The following is a 12,375-nucleotide window of genomic DNA, read 5'->3' as shown; positions in this document are numbered from 1 at the left end:
TTTTTTTTTCTTTTACAAACATGCCGCCAATGTTTTAATAGAATCTGGCTTTTCTTTAAACTGTCTCTTTCACAGTCAAAACAAAGAAACAAAAAATTGCTGAAACCACTTAATAAACTTACAAACTTGAAAAATTAGACACTTCAGTTAGGCAATAAATTCAAAAAAACTACCTCTATGTCATTTATTATTTAACTAAAGCAAATCCGTATATTCAATGTAGCTAGTAAAACACTCCTATTGTGTTAGTAAAGTAATTTGGAATATAAAGTTTTACTCAAAGTTGTTATTCTGGAATTCCTTTATTACTATTAATGACGGGACATGAGTACTCAGTGCTTGAGCTGGTAAGGCTGGCTCCCAGACTCTATCTCCTATAATCAAAACAGCTCAGCTTGTTTTCTCCTTGTAAATGAAATATTCTTAAGACTTTTTGAGTGGGGGGACATGTTTTGAGTCAATGTTCTCAGTACATTCAGTACGTTCTTGGTATGTAGCCCAGGCTGACCTCTAACTCATGACCCTCCTGCCTCAACCTCCTCAATTCAAAAACTAAGCATGCATCACCACACCCAGTTTAAACACTATTTTAATGAATTCATCTTTCTTCTGTATATCCTTCAAGGGTAAGGGAATAGGTTTTGAGTTTGTCCTATAGTCTTACACTGTGCAAATCAACTCAAAAAATCTTCTGAGCCCCAAATGTGTGATGGATTTCTCTCCAACAAGCAAGTAAATACTCTACAGCAGACTAGACAGTGTCTTCTAATCCAGCTTAGTTATGATGCTACCTGCCTGGAAATAACACCAGATCACACAGGTTGAAGGCCCAGTCCCCATGGCTGCTCCCTGTCACTTCAGAAGTCAATCACAAGCACCCGATGGTTCCATGTATTTCAGACCAAATGGCCAAAAATGGAGCTCACTATAATTACTCCTCTTGTTAAACTAACTTGCTTCAATGGTTTACAGAGTCATAAACGTATTTTTATGAAGGGTAATGCCACGCCCACGACGGTGTCACCCACGTGACAAATGCCTTGGATGAGGTAGTTATGTGGGAAAGGGGGGCTCGCGGCCCTCGTGTCTATGCCCCCGGCGACCCCTCATCAATCTGCCCGAATCAAGGTGCCAGGCTACAAGGAACCACGCAGATCTGCTTGCAGAGGCTGGCTGGCACTCTGCTTCTTCTCTTTGCAGCTGTAATTATTGCTGTTTCCTTGTGTATTAATTCCAAGAAGTTAACTCTTAATGTTCCTGATGTGCCCCATAAAGAGAGTAATGATTCCTCAAAAGTGGCTTCAATACCCCCACCTATGATTCAAGCTCTTAGGCAAACAGTTCAAGAGGGTCCCAAAAGTTTGGGGGAATTCATGAATGATTTAGAGCAAAAAGAACTTATGATTCAGAAGGACGAAGATTCTAGCGAGGAGAAAATGAAAGTAAGGTACAGGCACTCAAAGGTAATTCACACGCGCAGCCGACAACAGCTGCGAGGAAGCAGTTACAGGATTTAGTCATTCCTACAAAATTATCCAGGGACAAATAGAGTTTCTCATCAAGGGTCGATGGTGCCAACCCCCTAACTTTAATCCTAGATATAATAATTATTTAGAGCCATTGCCTTTTACAGGAGCTTATGATGTACATGGGAACTGATGTGTGAATCATAATGGTATGAAAACAGAATGGCATAAGTTACAGTTCATGGAAAGATTAGCTAGGTACCAACCCCCCTGGTGCCTTCTCACACGCAGGCAAAGGTTAAAATATTTTCACACAAATGAAACCATGGTTAGAACAATGATGGAAAGGGTTTAATTTTGATACAGAACAAAGGTGTAGAAGGAAAACTACAGCTAGGGCCGTAATGTTCTCTGTCCGGATGAGGAACCACAAAAGAAAAAGTAAAGGCTATACTCATGAGATCTGTTAATCATTCTGAGAAAATTGTGTGACTACATTGTTGATTCTATGTCTATCACCCTACTGGCCGATTGCCCTGTTTCCTCAAGTAACTGTATAAAATTCACTGCTTGGTCTGAGTAAAATTGCAGCAGCTTCACAACATACTCTCGTGTCTGTGGCTGTCTGTCATTTGCCGAATCCCACTTATCCTGAGTACCTTCACCCTGTTCTCCCTCGGTCTAGTGGTCTAGCTGAGATCCAGTCCGAGGCAGGGTAATGTGAAGAGGTGATAGGCCAAGGTATGGGAAGGGCTGTGGAGAGTCTACACTCTCTCTGGGCACACAAAGGTCAGCAATCTGGATGTTCTCCAAATCCTGGCCTTTTGGAGTCAAAGGAGACTTCGTTGCACAGGCAGGACTGCAAATAGACTGGATGAAGAAACCTAAGGAGGCCTGTCCAGATAATGCAGGATTTCTTCCCCCTGGGCCTGGGGCAAGTTCTTCTGGAATTAAAAGGGTCTAATGACCTCCTGTTAAAAAAGGAGAGCAGACTTTCTTTTTATGACCTACCCTAAAGACAATGGGGTAAGATTAGAGTGTATTTTTAGTCTCTGTGGTCTTCCTTGTTAGATTGCAAATCTAGTTTCTCTGGTCTGCCTTGGGGAGAAAAAAGGAGCAGTGGAATGACAGAAGGAGGAGGAAGGGAAAATGAGGGAGAAAGGAAGAGAGACTGTTTTCTGGGGCTTTGGAGGTTTGCTTTGGAGGATGAAAATATCCTAACATTATTCCGTGACTTAGAAGACTTAGAAAATAAGAATTACAGAAGCGATGAGCCAAGAGTTACGGATGGAAATCAAAGTATGTATATCATAGTATCACAGACACTCTAAAGAGCCTAAGAAAAAATAAAACCCTACAGACTTGAAAGCCACAGGCCTTCAAATGCATTGCCTACACTTACAAAGCTGTCAGGAGTGGCTCACTATTGTCCCCCCAGTCTGACACTCGGGTAACCCCTGCTGCTTTCTTTTCTCCTTCCTGAATCTCACACAAGTGGACACCAGGTGCCCAACAGAGAAGGTGATTCTGAGAAGTGGTTTCCAGCTTAAATTAAGTTGATGATTGCCAACACCAAAGCCGGAACCACCCAAGAGTCCATCAACAGAAGAATGGCTAAATAAATACTGATACGTTTGTACAGTGAATTTGACCAAACAGAAGAAAATCAAATCTTGCTTTGGGCAGCAACAGAGATGAATCTCACCAATGTAGTATTGAGTAACAGGAACCAGACACAGAGGATGCAAACAGTGTTACTCTGTTTACATGAAACTCAGAAGCAAATAAAATCCCTGCTGATGACAGAATAGTGATCACTCTGGTGGAGGAGATTTGACTAGAAGGCAAAAGACAAGCAATGGCTATTACTCTTTGAAGGACTTCCAGCAATGAAGAGAGGTTTGTTTTTATCTAGAGAATATTTTTACCTTGTCTGAGTGGTAGCCATGAATAAAAATCAACAGAATTGTATGTTTATGATTTGTGTACTTCGTTGTAAAAATCCCTAAAGTCAATAGAAAAGACATTTGCAACACAAAGAATGTCAGTGTTAATATCAGCAATACTCAAATGAATCTTAGATTTACAAAGGTTAACAATTCAATAGAAAAACTGGCAGAGAAAATGATAAATCATTTGAAAAATTTCAGAATCATTTATTTTGGCTCAACAGTCTCCCTTCTACGTATTGTCTTACAAATAAATTTAACTCATATACCATAGTTGAACTGTATTTGCACTCATATGATTGATGACCTGTTTGCAGACTTATTGACTATTTGAGAAACATTTGTTTGTTCTTTTGGAACATTTTTTATTTACTTACTTATCTACAACTGATTTTTGGAGTTGCTTACATAGTATGGACATATCATTTTTGATATATACATACATTATAAACATTTCCTCCCACTGGGATATACTTTTTCATCCTTAATGGTATATTTTAGCCTACAGTTTATTAATTTTAATATTAAGTATGGCATCTTTCTTTTTTAAAATTACCCTACTTTATATAGTCTTCTAGAAATTTTGACTTATTCCACAGTAACAAATATATCCCTTATGTTTGTTTCTAAAAATCTCAACTTTGACTTTAATACTTAAATCCTCAATCTATGAAGAACTTATTTATTTCTTAGTATAAAGATAAAAAACTTTTCTCCATAAACCTTTACAAATGGTATGTTTATTAAAAGCACCATCACACACACACACACACACACACACACACACACACACACACACTCACTGTAGTATTAGCTTTGTTAAAGACAGAATTTAATTTGTATGGATCTTTCTCTGAATTCTGTTCTCTTCCATTCTCTTTTTTTTTTTTTCTTTTGGTTTTTTTTGAGACAGGGTTTCTCTGTGCAGCTTTGTGCCTTTCCTGGAACTCACTTGGTAGCCCAGGCTGGCCCTGAACTCACAGAGATCCCCCTGGCTCTGCTTCCTGAGTGCTGGGATTAAAGGCGTACGCCTTCCAAATCATGAATATGGCATCTCTCCTTTCATTCAAGTCTTTAATTTCCTCTTTCTTTCTCTAGCATTTGATAGCTTCAGGGTTGAGCTCTTCGACATCTTTCATTTCATTTGTTTATTTTGATATTAGGACTGGTATTTAAGTTCTGTTTATCTGTGGCTGATATGTAAATACAGTTGTGTGGGGTGGGGCTGATTGTTATAGTTTGGACATTATTAAAGACGTATTTTCTTTAAGTTCATGTTTGCTTCTTTTCTCTGACTGCTCATTGTAGAGCTCTTTTCTAGGAGTGACTTCAAACTACTCTCTGCTGTCAGTCACAGAGGCCACGAATGGCTTTTACCTCTGTCACTGCAATTTGATTCTGATACTCACATTCTTCTATTTCTATTGTCTTTTGTGTCTCTGGAGAGTTTATATTCATTCTTATGTGAAGGACCTTTTCTCTTAGACCTTTAGCCTTCTGTTTGAGACCAGCCTAATAAAAACAGTAGAGCACAGCAATCGCCACAATACGGTATTGCTCTAAATGATTCTTAGCATCAGAGAAGCTGAACTTGCCAAAGAAAGACTGAAACTTAAGATTCCTTATGTCTCTGATATTATTTGATTCTGTGAATACTGTGATTTTGTTAGCATAATCCAAAGACAAATTTCGGGCTTTGGGCTGTGACTCAGTTGGCTGAGTGCTTGCTTAGCACCCACAAAGCCCTGAGTTCAATCTCCAGCACTGTATAAACTAGGAGTGGTGACCCATTCCTGGAATCCCAGCATTCAGCTCGATGGAGGGAGGAGGAGGAGGGTCAGACATTCAAGGTCATCCTTGGCTAAATAGGGAGGTGGAGACTAGGTAAGACCCAGTCTCCCATAAAGACAGATTTCATAGGAATTTGTTTGGAAACCCAAGCTCACACTCTGGAGTTTGGTGATCAGGAGACCTCTGCACATGAGTGAATTGGCACATTTACATACGGGTGCTTCCTAATTAAATGCCATCTAGAAGTACAAGGCCAGTGCAAAGAAACTCAAAACGAAGTATCATGTAAAGGCACGTGTACCTCTATTAGTTAACTTGACCAGAAACTTCTGCCATTTTAGATTTAGTATTTAACCAAGGTAGGTCAGGAAAGGCAATATTTGCTAAAAGAATAACTACAGATTAATCATTAATGCTGCAGGCAGAAGTAAAGCTGGACTATTCCTTGGGTAAAAGTTGGTGGGAGAGAGAACACATGAAGAGTTTAATAGAGGCGGAGAAAACCTGGTCAAAGTCCAAGTTAAAGTTTAGGGGGAAAGATTTCATTTGCGGAAAAATAATTTAAATAGGTAATGTAAAAATTTTTCAAGAAATAGGGCCATAGACTCTTCTTTTTTAAAAATTTTTGGTGAACATAGAAGATAATGAATTTCTTTATAAAACTTCAGTATGTGTATTTGCCTCCTCCCTACATTGCCTCCTTCTCCTTACCCAGCCACTCTCAATTTTCCGTAGTCTCAGGTGAAATTACTCATTTAGATATTGCCTGACTTGGTGGTTTATGCCTCATGGTGCAATCTTAAGGTTTAGAAAACAATTTTATAGCCTTTGGCGATATTTTCTCCTTTTCTTTTGACTTATGGACGCATGGGTGCTAGGTTCTTTTGTGCCTCTCTTTCCTCTTTGAATTGACCAAAAAATAATACAATAAGGGGAGTGAGAGAAGGCAGTGCAGGGAGACTATGTTCGGAGTATATATTGTGCCTCTGTGGAAATGTCCTAATTAAAGCCAATACTTCTATAGAATTACTATATGTTAATAACATTCCAATGTTCTATACATTCAATTCAATGTAGAGTATGTCTCTATTGTCATTGTGTGAGTTCTAGCCCCTTCTTTTCATACAAACTGAGATTAGTATCTAGAGTCAGAATAGTCAATCCACTGAAAGTTAGGAAAATTGAATGTTTGCAATAATACCTGGAAATGAACTGGTTCATAACTTTTGCACAAAATTAAATTTTATCTTTTTAAAAAAATTAATGGATTAATCTGGAAGTGAGAAATTGAAAATCCAAGGAGTGGCTTTAGCAAAAGACATCACTAACATTTTTTTTTCTGTCATTCTCTTATATTTTTGGTTATAAGCCTAGCCTTTAGTGGCCAAGTCATCTCTCCAGCCCTTCTGCTGTGGATATCACTCTGTGTAAATAAAGTTCTGATTGGCCAGTGGCCAGGCAGGAAGTATAAGGCAGGACAAGAGAGAAGAGAATTCTGGGAAGTAGAAGACTGGAGAGAGACACCGCCAGCCGCCGCCATGAAAAGCAACATGTAAAGACACCGGTAAGCCACAAGCCATGTGGCAAAGTATAGACTAACAGAAATGGGTTAATTTAAGATAGAAGAAGTAGATAACAAGAAGCCTGCCATGGCCATACAGTTTGTAAGCAATATAAGTTTCTGTGTGCTTTCTTGGTTGGGTCTGAGCGACTGTGGGACTGGTGGGTGAGAGAGATTTGTCCTGACTGTGTGAAAGGCAGGAAAACTCTAACTACACCCTTCCATCATTTTCTTTCTTTTTAAAAAAAAAAAATGTTTTTTTGAGATAAGGTTTCTCTCTGTAGCTTTGGAGCCTATCCTGGAACTCATTGTGTGGACTGGGCTGGCCTCAAACTCACAGAGATCCTCTTTCCTCTGCCTCCCAAGTGCTGGGATTAAAGGTGTGCGCCACCACAGGCGTGCACCATCACCGCCCAGTGATCCATCATTTTCTTCCTTTCTTTTTTGAGCTGAGGATCGAACTCCGGCCTTGCCTGCTTGCCAGGCAAGCGCTCTAACACTGAGCTAAATCCCCAACCCCGATCCAAAACCCAAGTCAGTTTCATGCTTATTCTCAGTTTCAGTTTTTAGATGCTTTCCCCTGTTCAAAGCATTTTGATTTCCTTATTCCTATATTTCCATGGCTTACATACCTGCAGAGCCTTCAGGGTCACTGCTGACATCTATCTCTGCCTTTCCTATCTGTTGCTGCATAGTGAAAATTCCAGATCTGCCACTTTACTTTGATTTTTACATAAGCTTCTCAATTTCCTGGAACAATAATTTCTGTATAATGGAGATAGTAGTAAAATTTATAGTAAACAAAATTACAGGTTGTATATGCACCCATATAACCAACATATTCATATATATACTAACATTGCACATGATAAGTGCCCAACCATGGCAGGTATTATTAACCTGAAATCAGCCTTCTGTATTTAAAATGTATTCTCTCCCCCCACCCCCAAAATCATTCGCGATCAGATCCAGGACCTTGCATAGTGCTCCACCACTGGGTTTTATCCCTAACCAAGATGTTGCATTCTTGAGTGCTATCTGGTACTCATTCACAAAGATACTTCTCTTAAACAGATACCCCTAATCAATTCTCTAGTACTGATTCTTTTTGTCTTGTGACTTGTGACGTCTTGTTCTTCCTCGTGCCATATCGTTCACACAAACATTCTTTTGAAGTTGGTGTGCCCACTTTCTCCTCGCCTTCAGCTTCAGGCTCTGCTCTGAGGCAAGCAGCTCCTGAAACTGACACCCACAGGGTTAAACCTAGTGCTGTAGCCATCCCTCCTCCTCCCTGGTCCCCCTTTTCACTGGAGGCTGGCAGCTGTCCTAACTGCCTCCTGAAGCCAAATGCTTGAGGAGAGAGAGAGTAAGGAGCCAGCTATGACTCCCTTCCCGAAAAATGAGTCCAAGGAAACTCTTTTTTCACCTGTCTCTACCGAAGAGGTGCTGCCTAGACCTCCAAGTCCTCCAAAGAAGCCACCTCCGGTGAGTCCCCAAATTTCAATTTGTCTCTCGAATAACAGTGTACGCACTCTTTTGAAGTTCCTCCTTGGCTGTTGAACTTCGCGCTGAGCCGTAGTAGAGTAGAAAAACTACTCTTTCATAGAATTAGAATTCACCTGAAAGTTAATTCTAGTTTCTTCTGTTTCCGGAAGGAAGCCACGGGATAGGTTAGCCAGAATTTTCCTGCTGGGCCTCAGACTTTTGCTGTATTTCATTGCATATTCCCTGGGAGAGAAAAAAGCACTTTGAATGTCCAGGGAAACTTGGCAAGCATTCCTGTCTGGAGAACTGTATGTGATTGTTCTTTTACCAATAAGAAAGCTCAGCCTTTAGTTCCCCTTGTGTGCAGAGCCTTCTCTTTTGGGACACCAGCAGAAGTTTAGAATAGACCCACTCTCTGTTACTAAGTGTCCCTACTTTAAAGTGGGAGGTCGGAGAGAGGAACAAAGAATAATAATCTGCATTATGCGCTTGTTAAAGCACTTCCGAATTTATCACCTCAGTTCATCCTCATATGATAGTAAAATCCTCTGCATAGTGAGGCTACAGTAATAGTAGCCACTATTTGCTGAATTCTTACTATCAACCATGAGCTTAGTATGATTCTTATTTATTTGGAATAACAGAGTTGAAACACAGAGACAGGGTAGCAGCAGTGTAGCTTAAGTAAAGTTTGAATGATAATCCAATTAGTGACAGTGCACACAGTTACTGTTCAATAAATTCTGTGTTATGTATTTCTCAAGTCAGGAGCTGGGAAGATAATATTTCAATTCATTGCATCTTTCAAGCAAGTTATTACCACATAGTAACATGTATGTAGAAAGATGGTTTATTCATATCTACATGGGTAGAAGACAGACTCTATTAATTTATAGTTAATCATAGTTAATCATATTATGTCTTGTTAAGGATGATTAAAAAGAGGTACATAGCTATGAAATAAGAGAGCATATGAATCTCATGTTAATGTTTGATGTCCCTGTCTCATGTTAATGTTATCTCTATCCCTTTTCCATATTAGTGGAGCTATTGTAATGGAAAGAGATTTGAAATAAAAACATGATATTCTTTATAGTCTGAATTACATAATACATGAAATAGTACAGTTCCTCTAATGTGCAGGCTGCAAATGAAAATCTTGCTGCTGGAGAGATGGCTCAGCAGTTGAGAGAACATGCTGTTCTTCCAAAGTTTGGCTCCTAGGTCCCATGTCAGACAGCTCACAACAACCTGTAACTCCAGCTATGGGAAATCCAACACCTGTTTCTGGCCTCTGCAGGCACCCACATACACATGACATACACTCCCACGTATACAAACACATACATGCATAAATACAAATACAATTTAAAAGGAGATATTACAGAAGTGTACTAGTCGGGAGGGTGGACACTTACTTTCACAGGATTTCAGAATTCGCTTGCTAGAGTTAAGGTGATGGATCAGCTTACCTTTAGGAATGTCTGGCCTCCATTTAGATCTCTATGCCTGGCTCCAGCTGTCTATGAAAAGGAAGTCATCATGTTTTTAAGATTACTACCAGAATTGTAAATATTGCAGTCAGTCTCTGGAAGGCAGCCATGTGAGACAGTGAGATCTGGCTCTGACTGCTGGCATATCAGGTGCTCCAAAGGCCATCTCTTCATTTTATTCTTAACAATAAGTATGATCATCCTCTCTTGCCTAGAGCCATAGCCTTTAATTGAGATACTGTGGAAAGATGAGCAGCTCCTGATCAAGGAATGACCAGTTCCATGTTAAATAACTGACTAAGTGAGATTCTGATTTTTTTTACCCCCCACGTTGACAATATGAGCACAGCTAGTAGGACAATATATGTTTTATGAAGAGACCACTGTTCCATGTTAACTAACAACAATGATTTTAAAATGAGTTTAGCCAGCCATGGTGGAACCTGCAACCCGAGCTCTCTGGGAACCTGTGACAGGAATATCACAATTTGGAGGTCAGCCTGGGCAACATGATGAGAACCTCTTCACACACATATATCTGAGGATATGCTTTCAGTTGTAGAGTTACTATGAAGCTTGAAGGGGAAAACTGCTCATTTCTCACACTTTGCCTCTTTGTTCAATAGAAAATCTTCGGCTCCAGCTATCCACTCAGCATCGCCTTCATCGTGGTGAATGAATTCTGTGAGCGCTTTTCCTACTATGGCATGAAAGGTAATTCTGTGTCCCAGAGTGTTCTGCCTTATGTTTGCAGCAGCCTGGTCTCCTTACAAGCACTTGTCTTCTTTGTCCATTCTTTCTGCCTTGGTATAAGTCTATCCTTCCATCTGGCCATGATAGTAAATGCCTCGTGAGATTTTATTTAATAACTCATGCCAGTTAAGATCAAAAAGGCCAGCGGAACCAACACACAGCCAATGAAAACACAAGTGGAAAAGCTCTCATCATGTAAGTTCCATTGAACTATGTTGTTGCTGGGAAGGAGAGGAGGAAGGGGTATGGGAAGTACCATGTTAACGTCTCACAGTCTAAATCATGCTATGGGTGCACAGAGAGTGAATGGACAAGTATTGTATTTGTATATCCAGCATGCCTCATTGACTTCACAGTTCCCACCGGCCCTGCTTCTCCTGCCTGGCAGTCATCACTCAGTGATTTCACTAGTAGAAGTGCTGAAGGCCAGGCACACCTGTAGAGCCCTGAGATCAAATCTATTTCTCTGTAAATTGTTTTATTGCATCTATCTTTTTTTGCCTCCCATTTGTTTTCTTCCTAGCTGTGCTGACCTTGTATTTCCTGTATTTCCTGCACTGGAATGAAGACACCTCCACATCTGTATACCATGCCTACAGCAGCCTCTACTATTTCACCCCTATCTTGGGAGCAGCCATTGCTGACTCATGGCTGGGAAAATTCAAGTAAGGACAATGGCAGGTCACAGCTCAGGAGCCTCACAAGTTCATTGTCCAGAAAGTTACCTATAACTCTTAGTCTTTTTTGCCTAGCAAAATAAATAAATAAATAAATAAATAAATAAATAAATAAATAAATAAACAAAAAACAAAACAACAAAACAAACAAAAAACAAACCAACAACAACAACAAAAAAAACCACCAAAAATGAGACTAAAAACAAAACCAAAAGAACTCATGGCTACAACAAATATGTATCTCTCCAAGACTGACAACAGCATAAAAATCTATTCTTTCGATGCTCACCCCCCAATATTTTCACATCCTTTTAGTCAATAGTTCCCTAATTTTAGTCCTCTACTCTGTAGTTTAAGACCAAATCTTATTTTATCTCAGCGAGGGTAAAGATTGTTACCCACTGGGAAAAGTCTATTAGTAAAGACTTACAATGATTATCTAGTACCTTCTCCCTGTGTTCTCCAGACTGTCACCCCACCTCCTTCATCATCTTATTGATCATTCTTCTTAGAGGTTTTAAAATCATCTCTGTTTACCTTTATCACCTCTTTCTGTAGTTTCCTTCTTTAGACTCTAATAAAGATTTCCACAAGCTAAAATTGTAATCCATTTAGTTCTGCTCTTATGTTCCTAAAAACAGAAGCAGCAGACATAGTATAATGGTACAGTTGTCCTCTACAACAGTGTCCTCATATGGTAAAGATCAGCTTTTGATATCCACTATCTAGTAATACTCTGTGGGCTTGCCATCCATGGATTTGTCTGAAATAGCATTTCTTGAAATACATTCTTTAAAACTTGATGGTATAAGATATAATGAACTATGTGGGAAAAGAAATCTTTTATGGCATTTGTTTAGAAAAATCCCATGTTGTTTTGGAAACATTTAAAAAAAAAAACAAGTTTCCTTACTGTTTCCTAACTTTTTTTCAGTCTCCAATAAGTTAATATGAACTGTAAAATCTCCAAGTGAAAGTTAAGTGTGCATTGTTTCCTAGAGTAGCTTGACTGTGCTATATTGCATTTGTAGACCTAGAGTTTGAAAGACCTTGTCTCTGTTTCACTTCTGTTGCTATGACAAATACCCTGACCAAAGAAAAGCAAAAACCACAGCGAGGAAGAGGTTTATTTGGCTTACAATTCCAAGTTATTGTCATCATTTTGGCAAAGTCAAGGCAGGAATTCAAGCAGTTAATCAC

At 39.4% G+C, this 12,375-nt stretch overlaps 1 protein-coding gene across 1 annotated transcript; it reads left to right on the top strand.

The window, feature by feature from the left end:
* Nucleotides 1–7,481: 7,481 nt before the first annotated feature.
* Nucleotides 7,482–11,221, top strand: LOC118575086 (solute carrier family 15 member 2-like). Its single transcript, XM_036175774.1, has 3 exons — nt 7,482–8,252; nt 10,372–10,459; nt 11,022–11,221. The coding sequence occupies exons 1-3, from the start codon at nt 8,115–8,117 to the stop codon at nt 11,165–11,167; spliced, it is 372 nt and encodes a 123-aa protein (XP_036031667.1). The 5' UTR covers nt 7,482–8,114; the 3' UTR covers nt 11,168–11,221.
* The last annotated feature ends 1,154 nt before the right edge of the window (nt 11,222–12,375 follow it).

This window comes from Onychomys torridus, unplaced genomic scaffold (assembly GCF_903995425.1).
Source record: "Onychomys torridus unplaced genomic scaffold, mOncTor1.1, whole genome shotgun sequence".
In the NCBI taxonomy this organism is placed as follows: domain Eukaryota; kingdom Metazoa; phylum Chordata; class Mammalia; order Rodentia; family Cricetidae; genus Onychomys; species Onychomys torridus.
This window is presented reverse-complemented; position numbering and strand designations above follow the sequence as displayed.

Bases quoted from the DNA above. Each gene is read 5' to 3' on its own strand.
- LOC118575086 (XM_036175774.1), top strand. From the start codon at position 8,115: ATGCTTGAGGAGAGAGAGAGTAAGGAGCCAGCTATGACTCCCTTCCCG. The intron at 8,253-10,371 runs GTGAGTCCCCAA...TTTGTTCAATAG, and splicing joins CTCCAAAGAAGCCACCTCCG to AAAATCTTCGGCTCCAGCTA. The intron at 10,460-11,021 runs GTAATTCTGTGT...TTTTCTTCCTAG, and splicing joins TTCCTACTATGGCATGAAAG to CTGTGCTGACCTTGTATTTC.